Source organism: Paramormyrops kingsleyae, chromosome 21, assembly GCF_048594095.1.
Source record: "Paramormyrops kingsleyae isolate MSU_618 chromosome 21, PKINGS_0.4, whole genome shotgun sequence".
Lineage (NCBI taxonomy): Eukaryota > Metazoa > Chordata > Actinopteri > Osteoglossiformes > Mormyridae > Paramormyrops > Paramormyrops kingsleyae.
In genome coordinates this window covers 4436705-4457538 of record NC_132817.1, presented here as the reverse complement: position 1 = coordinate 4457538, position 20834 = coordinate 4436705, and the positions used below count along the sequence as shown (strand labels likewise).

Genomic DNA, 20834 nt, shown 5'->3' with positions numbered 1-20834 from the left:
ACAAGCCAGTCAGGTTAACAGTCCTCAGGACTTGTCAACGGGGCTCGTCATCTCTATAGGCGACATAAGCGGCGATCTTCGCAAGCTGCCGTCCAAGACAAAGTGTAATTATGCCTCAGACGCCACATGGACTCTGACCAGCTGCTTTTCGACCTGAATCACGGGCGAGCGTCAGTAACAGACCGTCATCCTTCTTCTACTGCAAAATCGCCGCCTCGCTTGGGCATCCTGGACACAAAAGGACCTTGATCCTGATCCCTTATGATTGTTGTGGAAAATCTTGAAGCCACTGGGAATGTCATCACCGTTACATAAGGCCGCTCCAGAAAGCATGCAGTCACCCCCCATGGAACTTACAGACATAAACATGCAATACGGGGGGGGGGGGGGGGTGACTGGGTTGAGTCCCGGCTTTGGTACAATATTCACATATCCATGGGGCCTCTGATCAAGGCCCTTAACGCCAAGCTTTGCTCTCAACTTGTATGCGTTTGTGTGTGTGCGCACGCGTGCGCGTGTTACCTGTGCAAATGACAATTAAAAGTGTCATTTGAAGTTACGGCCATAAAAAGAGATCCAAATAGTAAACATACTGCTGTAACATTAAACCAAAAAGTGACACTTCAGTAATAATTTAGCGCAGTGTGTGGTAATGATTTAAAGCGAGTGTAAGCGCTGTGTCATATGAGGTCAACTTCAGGTCACTGTAGCTGAGATGGAAAAAAATACTGGAGACTGTGGTCTGCTTGATTTAACAGTGTGTGCCAGTGTAGTAACACTTGGGTTAAATTAATCAGTGGCTGATGTGCATGACGGCCCCGCCTCCTGAGGTTCCGTGGGCGTGTCTCAAAGAGGCTCATACACTTTCTCCGGAAATGACAGTTTCTCTGGGTCTGATCAGTGATTAGCAATGGATATCGCTGTAAATCAGTGATCTCAGATTTCATTTAGAATGATGTGTGGTTTTTAATTGATGTGATGTGCTTATCAAACGCTCCTTATTAAATCTCTCTGCAAGCCCCCGATCCACACCACATACTTGCGAAGAGCAGAGTGGAAAGACCTCTTCTCATTTATTACAAAATGATCTGAGCAACCGGCTATCTGCCATTCGAATTGGCCGCAGGATGCCATCGTTCCAGTAGAGAGAGCCAAAAATGTCCCTAAGTAGCCCTGATGCTACAGATAGCCAAAATTCCCTAGTCCAATTAAGCCCCAGTGTCTCTGGAGCTATCATAATTAGGATCTAAGGAATTCCAGCCATCTGGACTATACGACTTTCCTAGAGCACATGCACGGTTAAAAAGTTCTGAAGTGTGAATATGTTAAGCATTTCACACAAAACATTCTTCAGTAAAATGTTTTCATATGGTGTACAATATGCTAATTATGCACAGATTTAACATAAAAGTGAACACATTCCCGATATCTGAATTTTACTTACTAAATGAAGTTGCAAATGTCAATGAATTTCAACGTTTAATTTAAATTCAGCTGCGGCTATATTTAAAGCCAGCAGCAGGGGGCGGTAGATCCACAGCGGTTGACAAAGCGCGGACCCCGGCTGTTTCTCACTTGAACGGATAGTGTCTTGTGCTAGCAGGGTATTATCGTAATAGCGTTACAAATGCTAGTGAGATCCCTGGGGGAGGTGGGGGGGGGGGCAAACCACAAGCACCAGAAGTACAGTTCATTCTCATGCTGGATTCATATTTCATGAAAGGGAAAAATGTACTTAGGCCTTGTGTTTTTGAAAGCAGCGTTTGATTTCTAGTGAGAATGGAATCATAAAAGCAAAGACCTTGAGCATGTAATTAACTAGATCGATCTGTATTCATTTCTAATGAAATTAATTAACACGACTAGAAAGGGTTTTTATTAAAGTTGAACTGTATTAATTAAAACAAATAAAAAACTGAATTTTTAATTTGAGCCGTGATTAATAATGCATCGCACCAGTAATAATATATTCTACATGTACTTCTTTCCGCTCATTGTAGTGTGTTTTTAGGTGTATTAACTATTTTCCCCAACTATTTTTAAAAATGCGAAGTTATTTAATGCATATTTTACTGCATATTTTACTGTAATAAAAATATCATTACAACGAAAATATTAAGGCACAAATCAACAAATACTTGCTGAAAACGGAAATAACCTTGTCTAAAATGAAGACTGCAAGAACTCCGTTGATAGTTGCTAGATTTTCGATTTATGTTCTAGTCATATACTGTTACACGTATCCCCTCCATTGACGTTCCCTTCCTGTGTAATTGGAGCCGAAAATGCTGCACTGGAGCGGGAGGAGGGGGTTATAATGAATCGAACGGAAGTCAACGTTGGGATTTCTGTCACAGCACATTGATGATGTATATTTAATGAGCCTACAGGAGATCCCACGCCGGTATTACTGCTGCAAGCTGAAATTCCTGGGACTGGATTTAAAGCGGGGCACAATCTTTTTCAGCGCCTTAGGTGCAAATCAGACGGTGAGCGTGAATTAATAATTCACAGCCATGCACTTAATTACAAACGATCCACCAAATAAGCAATCTTCACGAGTCACGTGCATGGTTCGGCCATCATCGTGAGCCAGGGTCCAATTTGCTGTAAGTCTTCATGATAATAAGTATGCAAGTGGAGTCAAGTAGGGGTTTAGGAGCTCAAACTGTGACAGGGAGGAGGTCAGGTCACCCAGCTGGGGAGGTCAGTGAGAGGTGTACCCAGGGCGGCTGCTCCGCCGTGACTAAAGCCATCGGCAGCGCTTCCCATTACAGGAAGAACTTTCCAAAAAACAGAAAATATGGTAATCTCCAAGTAAATGCTCTTAAAAACGTAGTATTTGATTTTTTTGGTCGTATTTCCTTGATTTAATACTGAAAAACTTTTATTTTCTTTAGCCTGTTTGTTATAAAAACAGCCAAAAGCCGACTGAAATAAAATACCTTGAAGAAGCAATTTGGTGTTTTGGCATCAGCGTTTTTCCCACCTAATTCCTGTTGATAATCATTGTATTTCCCCAGTTCCAACTGTAACCAAGTTAGACTCTTTTTGTTTTTTTAGATTTATCACGCCCCTAATTTATTTATTACCCCAACCTCCCATTAAAAATGAATCCTGGTTGATGGGTTTTCTCACAGCATCTTAGCAGCCTGTGCCTTTTGGGTGTAATTAGTGAAATTAAAGTGAATTTCTAATTTCACTCGCTCCCCGTCGCACCCAGTTCCAGTGGGCTTCCGCGCCGGGTCTGAGCGCTCGGAAAATCGCGGTCCGCCGGGACCGGCTGATTACAAACTACAATGAAATGCCGGAGGGACACTTTCTTTCAATCTTTTCATTTTTGGAATAATTAAGTGCATTTCCATATACCCTTTGGAAAAGTTTGACTAATACGCCCTTATATTCGATAAATATTGAACATGCCCCGTCTAAAACGAGCCTGTTTTTTGTGTCTATTTGTTAATGTGTTATTTAGCTGTTCACTCCCATCTTCGGGTCCTTAAGGGCCAATATCTCTCCGTTTCCCAGCTGCTCAGTAGGACGTTGCCTCAGGAAGTTCATCCCTGGAGGTAGATACTTCCTGTTGGTCTACAGTCTGGTTTGGACTGTCTCCCAACCAAAATACAGTGATCTAAAGGTATAAAAAGGTATCAGAGATGGGCCAAAGGACTCTTGCTTTCAGATGTTAGTCAATCCTGCCATTAAAAACTTAAAAGCATCATTTAATTACATTAAATAAGCACACTTGGAATGACATCATGCACATCCGAGGAATTAATTAGTCACAATCTTGTCATCTTGCGTGTTTGAAGCCATGAGCACATCTTAGTTCTTCAGTTACCGTACTTTGTCTGGACTTTGAATCACGTGGCATTAAATCTGGGGTGGGGATCCGCGCTGAATCACGGAGAAACAGTAGAAGGTCTATCACAATACAGGCCGACAGTCTGGGCCATGGCGGTGATTTAACCGCGAGGTAACTTAACCGTTCACGATTGCCTCGGAAATCACAGACACGGATCACCTTCAGTGTTTTTGATCTAGCTCCTCCGCTGCCAGAAGACGGCCGAGGTCCATCGTCCAGCTCACGCCCTCCTCACGCTCCTGCCCTCGGCGCAGTGCTGCCAGTGCATCACTGCAATAATCACCCATTACGGGGACACATTTTGCCCCCAGGCCATCAGGTTGCTAAACACCCGGTGACCTGTATCACTCCCTCCGTCACGCACCCACTGTACTGCACACTTAATATACCACCTGAACTTTATGAACGGTACTGCTGTCACTTTCCACATGCTCATCACCATATAGCACTGTCTGTTTATTACTCACACAGGGGTGCTGCTAGAGATTTTGGGCCCTCAACCCAGACCAATTAAGATTGAAAATTTCTGGGGCCCCTGTCAGTCAGGGGCCCTTGGAATCACCCTAGCGCCCCCCCCCCCCCCCCCCTTTACGGCACCCCCGTGTTTACATATTCTCATACTGTACTGTCTTGTGCTGTATCGCACTGCTGTTTGCCCTCTCATTCTTCCACGCTCTTGTCTTCCCTACCATTGCAGAATACGAATTACACTGTGCTCCTCCCGACAAGTGACAATAAAACTCGAAACTGAGGACAGATATAATTCTCTAGAGATGGAATAAGTTCATCCAGTAGAGTTCCAGAGTGAGGTTAGGGTTGTTCTTTTTTTTTTTAACTACACATCTGATTGGTTGCTCACATTTCGTCCAAATAACATGCGTGACACAGAGAGGGAGAGGTGAAAAATACTCAGAAGAGAGGAAAAACAGGTTTGACAATGAGGTATAAATATAAAATAAGGCAGAACTTGTCACCCCTGCCTTGCCTGTGAGAGGACCTTGGAGAAAGCAGGCTGGCATTGAATGCACTCTTTGGTGATTCACCTCAGAGAGCAGTCAGAGTGCAGGCAAAAACAAAACGTCTTTTCTCCAAAACTGCAATTAGCACACACTCTGATTGCTGATCTCCACGTACTCCACACCCACGCATCTGTGTCCTGGAGCGTTTTATAAACACAGCCTCACGTTTACCTTCTCCGATTCCAGAGTGACGCAACTCCGACAGAAGCCCTGGCAAACGGCGTTCGGATCGGCGATGGTGTCTTTCATTCCCTCGTACATCTGCGCAGGCCAGGTGAAAATGATACAACTGGCAGCCATCTTCCTGTGAAGTCATTCGAGGCTACGGCAGCATGGAGTTAAATGAAAATTTCTAACCTGTGATTTACCTGTGCTGATAAATGTACTTTGTTTTTATGCACAGTATTGCAATCACTCATATCATTAATCTTCTGGCAAAATCTGGACTGTATCTCCACTGCAACACTGGGAACAAGACTAATAAGCTTTGGCCAGAACTAAGTCCCAAAGTAAAACAAAAAAAAGACAATTTTGCTACCGTCAGCACGTTTGCTCAGACCTGCATTTAATCTGCTGGCGTCCCTCCTGAACTCTGTACTGTGTCGTTTAAGTGGCACGTTGATAACAGCCCAACATTTCATTAACTTCACAATGAGCAGTATGTGGTCTCTCTGGAATCTTTAATACCCACGAAATCGCTACGAAAACAGTCGCCTTGGCTGTACACAGCTGTGTCATTCTGGAACGGTTCATTGCTGTGCATGTTTCTAAAATCGCTTTGCGTTATTCTTCATCAGATCTCACATTTTCTGTTCTGGAATAAATGTTTCCTTCAAAACCATGTTCATATTATGAAGAAACAACATTAGTTACAGAAACCCCTTTACTATGTAGCACCAGAAGAAACAGATTTCCAAAATCTGAGCTGCAGGACGTCTCTCCCAGCAGAGGGGTGAAGTCCATATTGCGTCTACCTACCTCTGTTTCATGTGAGTAAATATCTGTGTGATGCTCTGTCCCTAATCACAGTGGATAATGACTGTGTTTTTGGGAACTTCCATTGAGCCTCTCATTTTTTCAGCCTCCGCCCAAAGTGACCATACTGATAAGGAGGAGTCCGCCTGTCCTGCTTTCCTCTACTGAGGAAGTAACATTACTATTATTTTGATTAACTGGTTAATTGTTGCTGTTAGTAATCTGTCCATCCTGTGTGGCTCAGCCGGTCAGGCCTCTGTGTGTGTAACCAGAGGGATGTGGGCCCACCCTTGGCAGAACCGTCATCTCCATTGGGCCCTTGACCACCCAAAATGCTGCAGGGGGTGCTGGGTAAATGTCTGATCCTGTGCTTCGACCCCAAGTTTCAATCTCAATTGTATATGTTTGTACGTCTCAAAGGAGTGTAAGACATGATACGGGAAAAGAAGCATTACAATGTGCCTGTACAAATAATGCATCAATTCATTCTCATCCTGGACAGCGGCCAAAGCTGTTAATAGTATTTCCACTAAAACATCTATCGATTAGCCACAAAACATCATTTACACATAGACCTATCGCTGGCGATCCGTACCTTTTTTTTCCTTATACGTATCGTTACGTATTTTTATGCTTTAGTCCCGGAAATCGAACGGTGATACTGTAATGTCTCTCAGTGGACTTTATTCATTCAGCATGCAAAGCCACCCTCATTCTTAATGCGTTTGTATTCTACATATTTACAAACTTTACCAACTCCTGCAAACTTTAGAAATAACGTCATTTATACCTTATATATATATATATAAGGTATAAATGACGTTATATATTTTATATATACACAAATGGAAGTTTCTGCGCAGCATTAGCTGTGAGGTGTCTTGAGAAAAATACATTGTAAATGATATGCATGTATGTATGTATGTATGTGTGTGTGTGTGTATGTGTGTGCTCAGCAGTCCGCCGCATTTCGCCTTGCATTCCCGCAGAGATCCATACACACCTCAGTCCGTATTTATAGCGCTTTACGGTCTAAATTATAGGCATCTGCTGCCCGTTACACTGAAACGGAAAGGGCGGGAGGTGGCGGCGGATATTCACATGGACGTGTCGTCTCGAATAACAACTTATTTGAGCAAAAGGAGAGGCGCCCCCCGTTGTGTTCGGGGCGGCGTTGGGGAGTTTTTGCAGACTGGAGCCCCCGCCCCGCCGCCGGGATAACGGGGAAGCGCAGCGGCCGCACTGCAACGCGAGGAAGGACATGCGGTCACGGCCGCTCGCAGCACCAGCACAGCCCGGCCAAGGACGCTACGCGCAGGGGGACGGTGAGGGCTGCTTTCTGCCTCTTTAAAACCCGCTTCGTGGAAATGTGTGTAGAAGGGAGCTGCGTTATTTAATTTAACTGGACATTTAAGGCGAATAATCGGGAATAAAGTCCCACGCAACAGATGACCATGCGTCTTCATAATAGTGCAATCAGGCAAAGGTGGAAATGGTAGTTTTAAACAAAATGCTGTATTTAATTTTCTTTTTAAGAACTACTCACAATGTAAAGTACGTGTCTTTGTGGCCTCTGAACCGCTCTCCTTTCGCGATGGTTTAAATGCCCAGATTAGCTAAATAAACATTTAGTAGCGATCTGATCAGCTGCCTTGGATGAAACGGTGCGCCGGAGTGATGCAAACTGTCTCCAGGCTGGTTTTGTTTCCAGTTTTACCACGTTTAATATCTTATGGTTTCTGGTTGTTGAATTGTTTCACGGTATTGTCCAGCATGACTCGACTTAAATGAGATGAGCTTATTCTGAGCCGTGGGAAGGTTGAGATCTCCATTGATGGATAACAATAGCGGAGTGGGAGCAGACGAGACTGAAGGATTACTGCCTAGTAAAAGTCAAGCCTGAGCCCCCGAAAAGTTTGTGAGTCGAGGAGCAGACAAGCAGCAAATGTGTGAGCTAAATTAACACATGCTCTGTGCATGCAGGCTCCCTTCATCGGTCTGAAAAAGTGCAAATAACGCTCACAGAGAGCTGACTTTGTTCCTTAGGAATGAGTAAGCTATGAATTGACCCTTATTTTGGTTATGCCCTGCAGGAAAGAGCAGATGTAAGACATGGGTGGTTAGTGAAGAGCTATTAAGAGCAAATAAGGATCGAGAGGGTTGATTTTGTGTCATACTAAGGCATGAAACTGCAGTCCAGCCTGGTACAGTTGTACTTACTATATATTTAAGGAAGTAAGAACACTTTTATTATTTAAAAAAAACTGTTGGAACAAATTTTGCCCACTGACAAGAACTCAGATCTTATTTGAAGAACAAACAAGCTATCTCAGTAAGTTTAATATTAGCATTTGTGATAATGATCACAATTCCTGATTAAGTTTTTGTTTTGATCCACTATTTAAAGGCAAAGCCCTCCCCCCACCCTACAGAACTCTAGTGAGCATTGAGCAGAACGGTGGCTTTCCTGAGCTCTTGCAAATTGTACATTTCACACGACTTTTACACGAGTCACTCCACTGATAACTATTGTTCCACAGCTGGGTGGTCACGGTTCTCGGGAATGTTCACTGCTGTCCACCAGTGCTTTTTATGTGAGATCTTTATGGGAAGAGGGTCCAGATGGTGACATACCATCTGCTGGAGATGATGTGCTTTTAAGACACGCAGTGTGCAGGATGAGAAAAATATCACCAGAATTATAAAGCATCTCCGAAAGCTCCTGTGAATTAAGTCCATGGGAAAATACCTCATCTGTGATAACTGGGATTTAGTGAATTATAAACAGTCAAACAGGCGTGTTTATCTTGAAAGGGTGTGGTTATCCAGAGCATGCACACGAACGGATGTGCTGAGATAAAATTAGCTCTCTCTTGTCTTTCGTGTTACAGTCTGAAGAAGTTTGATCTCGTATTCTGTTTTGTGTGTTTGTCAATCACTTTTAATGGCCGTCAATTTTATCTTCAGACCCAGAACAATAGGCTGCCGCCAGCTTTTGCTGCCGTGAGGTAACATCCGTGAGACGGTGAGTACCCTTTTGCAGTGTTACAGTGAGTACCCTTTTGCAGTGTTACAGTGAAAATGTTACTCCAGGATAAATAGGGGTCCAAGTATGTAGAAACAGACCAGAAAGCAAATGCAGGGTGTGACTACATAAAAATAAATACATTTTAATGAAGTTATAAATAATAAGTGAAATACAGATTGCCTGATCCATATTTCAGTGTGTCTAATTATCTAGAATGCAGTTCTGTACAACAGAAATGTTTATGTTTAAAGCTATTTATTTGGGCAGTATGTGCATGTTTGCACAGAAGAAAAACACAATTTAACATTAGAATATATGCCAATGAACAATAACACAGTAAAAAAAAGTAACAAGAATTTCTTCCGCCAGTTAGTGATACCTGGCTGGGGGGCTAGATGAACACCGCTTCAGTTTCCAAACCTCTGCTGACAGTGACAGACACAGTATCATGGTTTTGCGCCCCCTGAAGCAGAATTTCTGCATAATTAGCAGCCTGAGACTTTTGCCCAATTTGCATTAGACGTTTTTGTTTTGTTTGTGTTGTTGTGTTTTTCCTAAGAATGGGCAGAGTCTCCTTATGCAGCTTCAGTTTGTTTGACCAAAAAGGTAAACAGAGTAATCAGGCAGGCGGAGGACTGTCCGCATGACCGAACTGTCGAACGGAAAGTAGATGGAGGTCTCTGATCGGACGAATGACGTCACAGTTCAGCCTCAAAAATAAGGCAGAACGGCTGCTCAGATTGCTTTGGGATGCAGAAAACGTGGCGTTTCTGGGTGCTGAGTCACCAGCATGGCGGATATGAATAGTGATACTTTATTAAACACCGTGGGGAAATTCTCTTTTTGCTTACCTCACGCGGCTCCCCATGGGACACGCAGACACATATGCAGGTGAGGGGGGGGTCGCAGTGAGGGGTCATCCAATGTGCAGCACCCCTGGAGCTGGGGGTTACGGGTGTTGCTCCAGGACCCATGGACGTACGACGGTTCTGGTGAGGCCGGGGCTCGAACCGGCAACCCGCCCATCACAGGCACAGAGACTTAGCCTGCTGAGCTGCACACTGCCCCCAATGGGGATCTGACCTTCCCCTTTAAATCCCACACATCAAACCGTGCCACACTTCAGCGGACTCTGTTAGTGGATGGAAATGGCAGACTTATTGAATTAACTCTTATTGCTTTCTTGTTTTTTCCAGTAACTGTGACTCTCACCGCAGTCTGTTAGAATAGAGAGGGGTCATTTCTAAGAAATATGCAGTTCAAACAAGGCTAAATTTAGATGGGTGCCTAAGCTGCCTGTGATATAAAATGGCGATTTTTTTTTTTTTTTTACCTTTTTTAAAAACAATAGTGTGACCTTAATCTGGGCGGGGGTGGAAGTCGAACTGGCCACGCCTCCTGACGAGGCCCAGGCATGCCGGAGCCCCTTTGTCAGAGCTGTCCTCATTCTCCCGACAGGAGCCATGATTCCCGTTACGGAATTCCGCCAGTTTATGGAACAGCAGCCGGCGTTCCGGGTGCTCAAGCCTTGGTGGGATGTCTTCACAGACTACCTCTCCGTGGTCATGCTCATGGTCGGCGTGTTTGCGTGTACCATGCAGGTAAGGGCACCCCCACCCCCCACTGGGCTCCCCAACCCCCACCCTGTTTTACCCAGTATCTATCGCTTCCTGACACCATCTGTTGCTACATTGTGTGCCGCCCTGCTGGTCTAATGTAAATATCCCCACATAAAGGGTTTGTGGTTTTTTTAGGATTTGAACGGAATGTTTTATAGCGTCACAACATTTCAGTTCATGTTGGTATTTTTGTTTTCATATAGATGTGATTATGTACAGTATTATATATTTCCAGTATAGCTTCTGCTTTTTCTCTATTTCTGTAGCTGTGCATCTCTTAAAAAACCCTCCATTTTGCCTCATAAATAATTAGTGCCCCCTTGTCCTGCTTCCCCTGTAAGTGTTTCCACCGTCATTGTGCACCGTTTGTTTACCACATTGTACACAAAAGGAAACATCTGCTTGGGAGCTCCGGCCTAATCTCACGCCTCCCGATCCGTCGCCGCCGCTGCCTCATGTGTCTCAATGAAAAAAATACCGTAGAGATTGACTTGTGAAAACAGAGACGCCTCTTTATGCTGTGGGCTCACGGATGGCATGGTGCTGACATACGAGTTTGGCCTGTGTGCCAGAGGTTGGTAACAAGAGAAGAGGGGGGTGCATTTCGTCCTTGGCACCATGGACCTCCCCCTCCCCCCCACCCCACCCCCCGTTTTACGAGCTGGTGCCTGGAGTCCTAGCAGCACATTGGAGCAATTAAAGTCCCTCCTAGTTACTTGCTGTATATATTTAGAAAGTCAGCTGCAGCAGAAACTTGCAGGTTGTGTGTGAGACTCTCTGTGTTTGTTCACATGGCGTCTCCCGTTCTTCACCGACCAGGCAGAGCACAGAGAAATTTTGTTACATCTTAGGAAATCTGAGCGCGATTGTGATTTTTAGATAAAACTTTATTGAACCCAGGGGGAAGATTCTTGTGCAAACAGCAGCAAGGTACCTAAAGTTTCATGCAATAAAAGCATACAGTGGAAAACAATATGCAGTGCCCAGACAGTACACATGGTGCAGACAAATAAACAGAGCAAAATAATATTAAAATATACACAGTCCAAACGAACAGGATATCCTGAAAAAATGTTACCTCCCCCCAACATGAAACAGAAAATATTCACCCGAACCTCAGGCCAGCAGCATCCAAGGCAGCAGGAAGATGGTTACGCATCTAATGCACCTAGTGTCCATCTTCAAACCTCCTGAAAGCATCTCGCTAGGTTCTCAAGCTAAGCAGAGGCAACGGATGTCTGCTGATCAGTGACTCCTAGCTTCGCCTGGCCTGTGATTGTCCAGGGAAGCAGAAACGGCTGTTTTTGTGGCCCGCTTGCGAGGCTGGGCGGTAATTAGCCCGCCGTATTTTTATTATGTGCTTTCTCTGGAAGAGACGCTGGCTGTTCTGCGTTACGAGGGACCCAAGGCTTTATTAACGGATATGGCGCTTAATGAGCCAAACTACAATCTGGATTGAATTATATTCCAACACTCGTCTGAAGTCTGAAAAGAGAATGTTTCTGATTATGAGGACTGACATTTCTGTAGCTACTGTGAGTGCAGATCAGAAGAGGGATTGACTGCCCTCTCTGCTGTTCTCTATCTTCCTGATAATTGCTCCTTTCCTGCATGACTCACATGTTGAGCTGTGGAGTTTGGCGCAATCTATGCTGCCTTGTAACCCCCCCCCCCCCCTCCCGACAGAGCGCCGTGTAAACACCATCTACTAGAGGCTCTCTACTTTCAAGCACCGGTGATAAAAAAGTCATTTGTAATAATCAAAGTCCTTTGCAGGAGATACTTTGTGAGCTACTGGGCGCTCATAAGAGCTGAAGGTGAGGGAAGATTCATGGCAGCCTCACAGTCTAATAACAAACAACCAAGTGAGAAGAGATGCAAATCTATTACGGTTAATTATCATGTAACGTGCTGACAATACCTGCCTTGGCCCCATTGATTGATTAAATACCCCTACTGATGGAATCATTCCGGGAGGGGTTTGAGGACAATGGGGCAGAAGATGCCTCATCGGGGGTGAGAATGGAATGGGCCATAAGCTTATCGATTGTTCTCATTCTGAGTGGAGATTCCCCGTCTCTGCTGGTCTGGGCCGCCTCCCTCCTGCAGGAGCTGAGAGTGAAATTTCATCCGAACGTGCTGGCTGGCGCTGCGGGATCCCGGCACTCTGGTTTAGATGGTGCATGTGTCAAAAAACCGCCGTCCATATGGCTTATGATTAGGGCTGCAACTATCGATTATTTTAGTAATCGAGTATTCTACCGATTATTCCATCGATTAATCGCGTAATCGGATAAGAAATACTTTTGTCTTATTAAAGAGCAATAGTAACTATTCAAAAAAGAAAAAATAGACAGGTCTCTTAAAGTGAACAACTCATGGGTTTCCTTTTTAGGAACATTTTTAATGATGATTTTAACTCCATACAACAACTGACAAAAGTACTAAACCCTTTTAGTTCATTTATGTACATATTTGTTTTGTTTTTTTCTTTTTAAAGAAAACACTTTCTTAAATGCAAAAATAAAATAATGTCAAATAACATTACTGAAAAAAGCTATACATATATCTTAAACTAAGGCATAAATTAAGATGGCCTTTACTTTTTCTGTATTCTTGTACATTTATAGGAGGCATAAAAAAAATTCTGACAGGATTGTATCTCCTGGATGAGGTAGGAATGGTGTGTGCATGTTCATGTGTGTGTAAGTGAATGTGAGTGAGAGTGTGTGTGTTTAAGTGTATTAGAGAATGAGTGTGTGTGGTGGTTGTCAATGACGTAATCAAGTCACGTCAAATAATAATTTATTTATATGATTTATATTAAATTATTTATATGATTATTGCTGCACCTAGCAGCAGAGACCTGCACGGGTCTGATTTTGACAAACCGTACCCGCCCGTACCCGTCATACTTAAACCCGTATCCGAATCGTTATCCGACAGAAATAAAATAAAATTCCGCACCCAATCCGACCCGCTATAAATAAATACCGACACTTGACCCGCACCTGAATGAAAATCAGTCAGATAGGCAAAATTAAAGACAAAAGTTTATTGCCACAACAAACGACAAGGCATAACCAAATGTAAATGTTGCTTAATAACAGCCTAATAATAAGCAAAACGAGCGTTTTTTGAAAATGAAAGTGGGAGAGATTTCCAGCAGTGCGCGTACAGGCATAAACTGATATGGATTTTACGTTTTATCTTCAATGCAGGGATTTTTTGTGTGTCACTAAAATATAGCCCTAGGGTATTTTTTGTTGGCACATGATGTTTTGAAAACCGCAATTTAGACCCGCGCTCTCCTGCGTCCGACCCGAACTCGTATCCGACACAGTAGAATATTTTTCACCCGTTTCATCAAAATTTGCGGGTCACCCATCGGGTACCCGGACCCGTGCAGGACTCAGCCTGGCAGGACCTTTATGGGAGAGAGAATCATACTAATATAGGTGGAGTTATGACACTAGTCTAATTGTATTAGTTTCGTAGCTTTTGGTTCTGTGTCTTGTTTTCTGCTTACTTGCAATTTACAAAACCAACCTGTGTTTTTGATATAAGATAAAACCAGGGAAGTTACTTGAAATGTTTTCATATTTTTTCTATAATTGCAGATTTACACAATAAATATAATACGTTCATGACGACTTTGCAATGTGTTAACAGTTTATCATACGACTTCCTGCTGCAATGCCTTTGCTATGGACATATGTTACCCTTTCAAAAACAGTTATATTGAAATTTACAGATCAAATCATATACCGCAACATATACCGTCTACCGTCTATGGTTCAAATTATACAGCAATATGAATTTTATGCTATATCACACAGCCCTAGTGGGTGGGTCATTTTTATATTATATTATAATTATGTAATATTATTCATATTAATCTGATTCTGTAAATATTACTAAAGCCTTGAAATAGATCTAGTTGAGTACATACACCCCACGCTCCCCTTTACTCACCCCCGCATGCTGCAGGTATCACTGCGACAAAGTGTGACGGCTGCTGTCATCCTGCTGCAAGTTACCAAATTAAAATTTTGTGTCAAACTAAGCTAACAGTTTATCTGCATACAAACAGCTTCTATTTTAACTGCTGTGGAATGGGAGCAGCTGAAAACATGGCTTTTCTTCACCTTTCAGCGCGTTGAACAGCTGGTTTGATTAAGGACTCTCGCCAGCTCTTTACCAGTAAAGGTTTAGTAGCGATTACAAGCACTGCTGTTGTTTTCCTTCACTCCACCCGAGTTCACCATCTCTGTAACGGAACCGTCTCTTTGCTCTTTGCTGTTAGTGTATAGACAGGCTCCAGCTCCATGTTAATTAAACTACGACGGCATAATTTTACTGCTGTTGTATTATCAGTGTTTTTGTTGAGGAAAAATAGGGGCTGCTTGGGCTGAATCTTGTTATACTTTTTTTATTCACACATATGCCCATAAATACGTTTCTATGGCAGGTCTATTTTTATCCGCAGATGTGAGTGAAACGCTCGCGCTTACATTGTATTGGTTCCGCTCTGTAGACTGGATGCATAGACTGGGTGCTTTCTGTTGAGATAGAATAGAATAGAACAGAAGCTTTATTTGTCATCGCATAAAATACAACGAAATTTAGAGTTGCCACTCTTGGTCAGTGCTTCAAGACTAACATAGTTAAAAAATAATAAATATTCAAAACAAAACAAGACACTCCCCTGCACAAGGTATAACACTGTAGCAAACATAGCAGCATAAAACTATAAGATGCCTGGTGATAAAGTGCGAAGGTGATGAGGATAAAGTGATCAAATACAACTTCCAGAGGCACAGTTAATCATGGCAGACGATGGGGGGGGGGGGGGGGGGTGGTGGGTGGCCAATGTCTGCAGAGGGGTATTGCTTTTGTTAAGTGAACATATGGCCCAGGGAAAAAAGCTGTTGGAAAGTCTTGTAGTGCGGGCGTCTATTGACCTGAACCGCCTGCCGGAGGGATGCAGGTTGAGCAGGTGGTGGGCTGGGTGGGCAGAGTTGTTGAATCGTTGACGTTGTGCTATTGTGCTAAATCGGTTTTACAGTGGACACACTGTACGATATTTTCACTTTTCTTTTGTTTGAAATGGTCCCAAACTTGACATTTTTCCTCTTTCTCTGACTTTCCTCGCTATTTTCCCAGCCTTCCTCCATTGCGCCGTCAAATCAAACCTGCTACACGTACGGCAGCGTAAGCACACTGTGCGACAGTAATAATCCTCTGAGTGAAACGCGGTGATCACTAAGCAGTACATGGTCGTGCGGATTACACGAAGCATCGAAGCAAAGAATTTGCATCGAGGATTTTTTGTAATCGAGTTATTAGAGTTACTCGATGAATCGTTGCAGCCCTATTTATGATACTTGTGTTTTTGGTTGATTTATCATGTTTGCTTTCTGTCTCGTTCTAGATAATGCAAGACAAAATCATCTGCCTTCCACAAAGAGTACCTGCACCAAACCAGACTGGGGCCTTGTCAAATCCCAATGATGGGACAGTGGCCAACTCCACTGCCCCCCCTGCACCAGTAGTTAATGAAATGAAAGGCCTGAAGACTAACCTCGATTTTCAGCAGTACAACTTCATCAACCAGATATGCTACGAGACGGCGCTGCACTGGTACGCCAAGTACCTTCCCTACCTAGTGCTCATACATACCATGATCTTCATGGTGTGCAGCAATTTCTGGTTCAAATTCCCAGGATCCAGCTCCAAAATAGAACACTTCATTTCCATCTTAGGCAAGTGCTTTGACTCACCCTGGACCACCAGGGCTTTATCAGAAGTTTCCGGGGAGAAACCAGGGGACAAGGATAAAACGATGGTCATGCAGAAGTTCAACATTCATGAGGATGTGACTGTGGACAACACGGAGGAAGAGGAGTCCGTCAGGTCCATACCGGAGAAGGTGGTCGTCGACAAGCCAGATGCTGGAGTCCTGGACAAAAAGGAAGGCGAACAAGCTAAGGCCTTGTTTGAGAAGATCAAGAAGTTCCGTTTGCATGTGGAAGAGGGGGACTTGCTGTACATCATGTATGTTCGCCAGAATGTTCTCAAAGTGCTCAATTTTCTCCTTATTATTGGCTACAACTGTGTGATGGTGTCAAAAATGGAGTTCAGAGTGAACTGTACGGATATCCTGGAAATGACTGGTTACAAAAACTTCTTGTGCAACCTCACTAAGGCGCATTTGCTCTTCAAGCTAACTTACTTCTATCTGTGCTTGGTGGGCGTCTACGGATTCACTTGTCTTTACACGTTGTACTGGCTCTTCCATCGGTCCCTCAAGGAATACTCCTTTGAGTATGTGCGCCAGGAGACGGGGATTGACGACATTCCCGACGTACGGAACGACTTCGCCTTTATGCTCCACATGATCGATCAGTACGACCCTCTTTACTCGAAGAGGTTCGCCGTGTTTCTATCAGAAGTCAGCGAGAACAAGCTGAAGCAGCTAAATTTAAATCACGAGTGGACGACGGAAAAATTACGCCAAAGGTTGCAGACCAACAGCAACAACAGGCTGGAGCTGCAGCTCTTCATGCTGTCCGGTCTTCCAGATACTATTTTCGAAGTAAGCGAGCTCCAGTCTTTGAAGCTGGAGATCATAAACAATGTCACCATACCAGCCTCGATCTCCCAGCTGAAGGAGCTGGAAGAGCTGGTTTTGTACCAGTGCTCCCTCAGCATACACAGTGCTGCTATTTCCTTCCTGAGGGAAAACCTCAAGGTGTTGCACGTCAAGTTTGATGACAGCCGGGAGTTGCCATCGTGGGTCTATAGTCTGCGCAACCTGGAGGAGCTACACCTCATTGGCTCCCTGAGCCCCGACATCTCCAGGAGCATCACACTGGAGTCCCTGCGTGAGCTGAAGTGTCTCAAGACCCTCCACCTAAAGAGCAACTTCTCCAAGATCCCCCAGTCAGTTGTGGACGCGTCCAGCCACCTCCAGAGGCTCTACATACACAACGACGGCACCAAGCTGGTCATCTTCAACAACTTGAAGAAGATGATCCACCTGGTGGAACTTGAGCTGGTGCACTGCGACCTGGAGAGAATCCCTCATGCCATCTTCAGCCTCACTAACTTGCAAGAGCTTGACCTGAAAGAGAACAGTCTCAAGTCCATTGAGGAGATCCTCAGCTTCCAGCATTTGCGGAAGCTCACGTGCCTGAAGTTGTGGTATAACAGCATCAGCCACATCCCTGAGCACATCAAAAAGCTGGGTAGCTTGGAACGCCTTTATCTAAGCCATAATAAGATTGAAGTTCTCCCCCCGCAACTTTTCTTGTGCCATAAGCTGCGATACATCGATCTGTCTAACAATGAGATCCGATTCATTCCCCCAGAGATTGGTGTTCTTCAAAGCCTTCAGTATTTCGCAGTTTCCTGCAACAAGATCGAGAGTCTCCCAGACGAACTGTTCTTCTGCAAAAAATTGAAAGTCCTTAAATTAGGCCGGAACCTGTTGACTGTGCTTTCTCCAAAGATATCATACCTGGCTTTGCTGTCACACTTAGAACTCAAGGGCAATCATATGGAGAGCTTGCCACCTGAGCTTGGCTCCTGTCCGGCTCTGAAACGCAGTGGCCTTTTCGTGGAAGATACTTTGTTCGAAATGTTGCCTTCTGATGTCAGGGAACAACTCGGGGATGACTGATTTCACTCCAAATGTCTTAAGTGGATGATTATGAATGATGCACAGTGGCAATTTTTACAGGTGTATGATTAAATCCCAGTGTTACATGTATAATTCAGGAGTCCAAGTAAACCAGATTGTCTGCATCTTCCTTTAGTAGGTAGCCTACGTTTAGTAAAAATGTATTACTCTGCATTGCAGACGGTTGTTGGCTAGAAGCCAGGACAATTTTCATGAATTGAAGAAGAATTTGTAATATGAGTATATAAAAGCACATCCTTTAGACCGTAAGGTAGAACATGATAATAATACTGACTGCCAGTTCGACATGGAACCACATTGCCTTCATCAGAATGTGGGGACTGAAAAAGATGAAAAGACACATACTTGAACCCATTGACCATTAAGAATAGTATTTGCTGGAATTTTTTAATTATGCTTATTGGAATTGATTTTTTCCTCTTTACCTTATGTTGTACTACCATCCATTCACTGACTCTGATTCCTTTTCCAAAGGACAGTAATGTTTTTTCTTAGGAATTCATCAAACGTAACTTGTTACAAATTATTTTAATCTCTCTCTGCTGATTGGATAACGGGGGTAAAACAATTGTTTTACTATCTATTTCACACTAGCCATAGCTAGTTTACAGAATACCAGGTACCTATCCAGGTTAGTTACACATCAGTTTTAAGTTTTATTGTGCTGTCGGTCCAAATGGGTTTTTTAGTCAGGGTTTATTGGGTCGTATCTGGTTGATTCAGCTGTTTAGGTAAACATGTTATGTTTAAATCAGCAGCAAGTTGTGCGTGTTAAGTGCAGATGCAGATTCAAATTTTTAACTAGCAATGTGAACTTACCTCCTGATCAACCCAGTAGTCGCCATCATGTGGCAAAAAAGTCAGTTTATGCTCGCAACAGATTTGTTGTTTTTAGTTCCTGCATAGGAAATAGGTTTGGGTGTTTTTTATTGTCCATATGTAAGTGTTTAACGTTGATACCCTGCTGTTCCTGTAATTTACTCAGAGGGGAAACCCAGCTGATTTTAGGAGGAGGGCCGTTGTACAGATTTTTCCACTATTTGCACTGTTACTCATATTCCTAGAAACAAAACAATGAATTGTTGGTTTATGGACGGTGTGAGCATTCGACCTGCTTTCATGTAGCCATGTTTTGGCAGACAGTGTATCCACATTGACATGCAGGTTTTTACCCTCTTTGGTTGTTTGTAGATGAGTTTGATTTCTAATTTCCCCCACAAATACCCCAATATGAGCAGATACTCATGTGTAATTGGAAAATCTGGCTGGATCCACTTGCCATTGGACAGCCTGCAGAAGTAGTTATTAATCATATAAATATAGACTGATTTTTGGGAATTGCTGTACCAGAACCAATCGCACTGTGCTGGTAAACAGGAAGTTTTTATTCCAGTAGTTGCTTTTTAACCAGAGGAAGACGTTTTAAACACTTAGAGCTATTTTCGTTGCTTTACGTGATTCAAATTACCGTGACAAGACCTGCAACGTGACTTATAACGTAAAAGACCCAGGGAGCAGACCGTCCTGCTGGTGAATGGAGAGATGGGTAAAGAGATGCCCCTGGGGGGTGGGGGGTGGGGGGGTGCAGCTCCCTTTAAATCCCTAACAACCTGAAGACTGGAAGGCAAAACCTAAAGTGGGCCGTTTGTTGCCACAAATAAAGTTATCTGACCCCATAAGTGCTCTGATACACAAAGGCTGCACTCACTAATTGACTTTTTATATTTTTCTGTTTTGCTAGCAGGCTAAACCCTCATAGAAACCTTTAACCTGCCTGAAAGTTGAAGAATACTGTCAAGCCGTAGTCTTTGAATTAGACTGTGGATAGATTTCCCTGAATTAGTGCTGCGTGGAGGGTCAAGAACTTTAGTGTAGGTACTGTACTTGTGGTAAATGACATTTTAATGGTTTGTTGCTGTTTTTACGTGAATAGTTTGAACCATGATGTGTGTATTACATGTGTAGGTATTTGTTGATCACCAGGGGCCTGTATCACAAAGCAGGATTTCTTGCTTAGCCAGATAACTTGTTGGATTTAAGGTAGCCTAGGTTAAATGGCCTTTATCTTTGTTCGCTTACGTTTAGCCCAGACTACCTTAAATCCAATAACTTGGTGAAACAGGGCCCTGGAGTTGGTTAAATCTTGGTGGAGGAACTTGGCCATGGGAAGGGCGCGGGAGAAGACAATGCATTTCAGCACTCCGTGGTGGTAAACATGCGTTTCTTACAAACGTAAAAGCAGCATTAAAACGGCCAGTATTATGTACAGAATTACAGTCAGTATAGTAAAGGAATATTTTGTAAATAAAAGGATGTAAGATACTGATGTTTGTATTGTAAGCAGCTTGCTGGAAGCTTTACCAGTTGTGGATTACATATAAAGAGAGACTGGCTGACCCCAGCTGAACATTTAGTCTCGTTAAATCTTGTGTATGTCTGGCGAGAAGTTCCCCTGGAGTCCCTGTCGAGTGCTGATGTTTCTTTGCCCACTAATGTTACCAAAACAGTGACCGGAGCTGATTTCATATTCCAAAGACGAGTCACGCACTGGCATCCTACGTACCTCACTGTGCTGCTAAGAGTGGCAATTATGTCATTACCCGTTTTTTTTATTTAGTCGTCA

The 20834-nt window shown here is 43.5% G+C and overlaps 1 protein-coding gene across 1 annotated transcript; it reads left to right on the top strand.

The window, feature by feature from the left end:
• The first annotated feature begins 6714 nt into the window (after positions 1–6714).
• Positions 6715–20618, top strand: LOC111846480 (volume-regulated anion channel subunit LRRC8C-like). Its single transcript, XM_023816679.2, has 4 exons — positions 6715–7184; positions 8827–8884; positions 10346–10488; positions 15941–20618. Exons 3-4 carry the CDS (start codon positions 10351–10353, stop codon positions 18188–18190), a joined length of 2388 nt encoding a protein of 795 aa, XP_023672447.1. The 5' UTR covers positions 6715–7184; positions 8827–8884; positions 10346–10350; the 3' UTR covers positions 18191–20618.
• Positions 20619–20834: the final 216 nt, after the last annotated feature.

Excerpts from the sequence above, each read along its gene's own strand:
- LOC111846480 (XM_023816679.2), top strand. The coding sequence starts at position 10,351 with ATGATTCCCGTTACGGAATTCCGCCAGTTTATGGAACAGCAGCCGGCG. Across the intron at positions 10,489-15,940 it reads TGTTTGCGTGTACCATGCAG|ATAATGCAAGACAAAATCAT; the intron begins GTAAGGGCACCC and ends GTCTCGTTCTAG.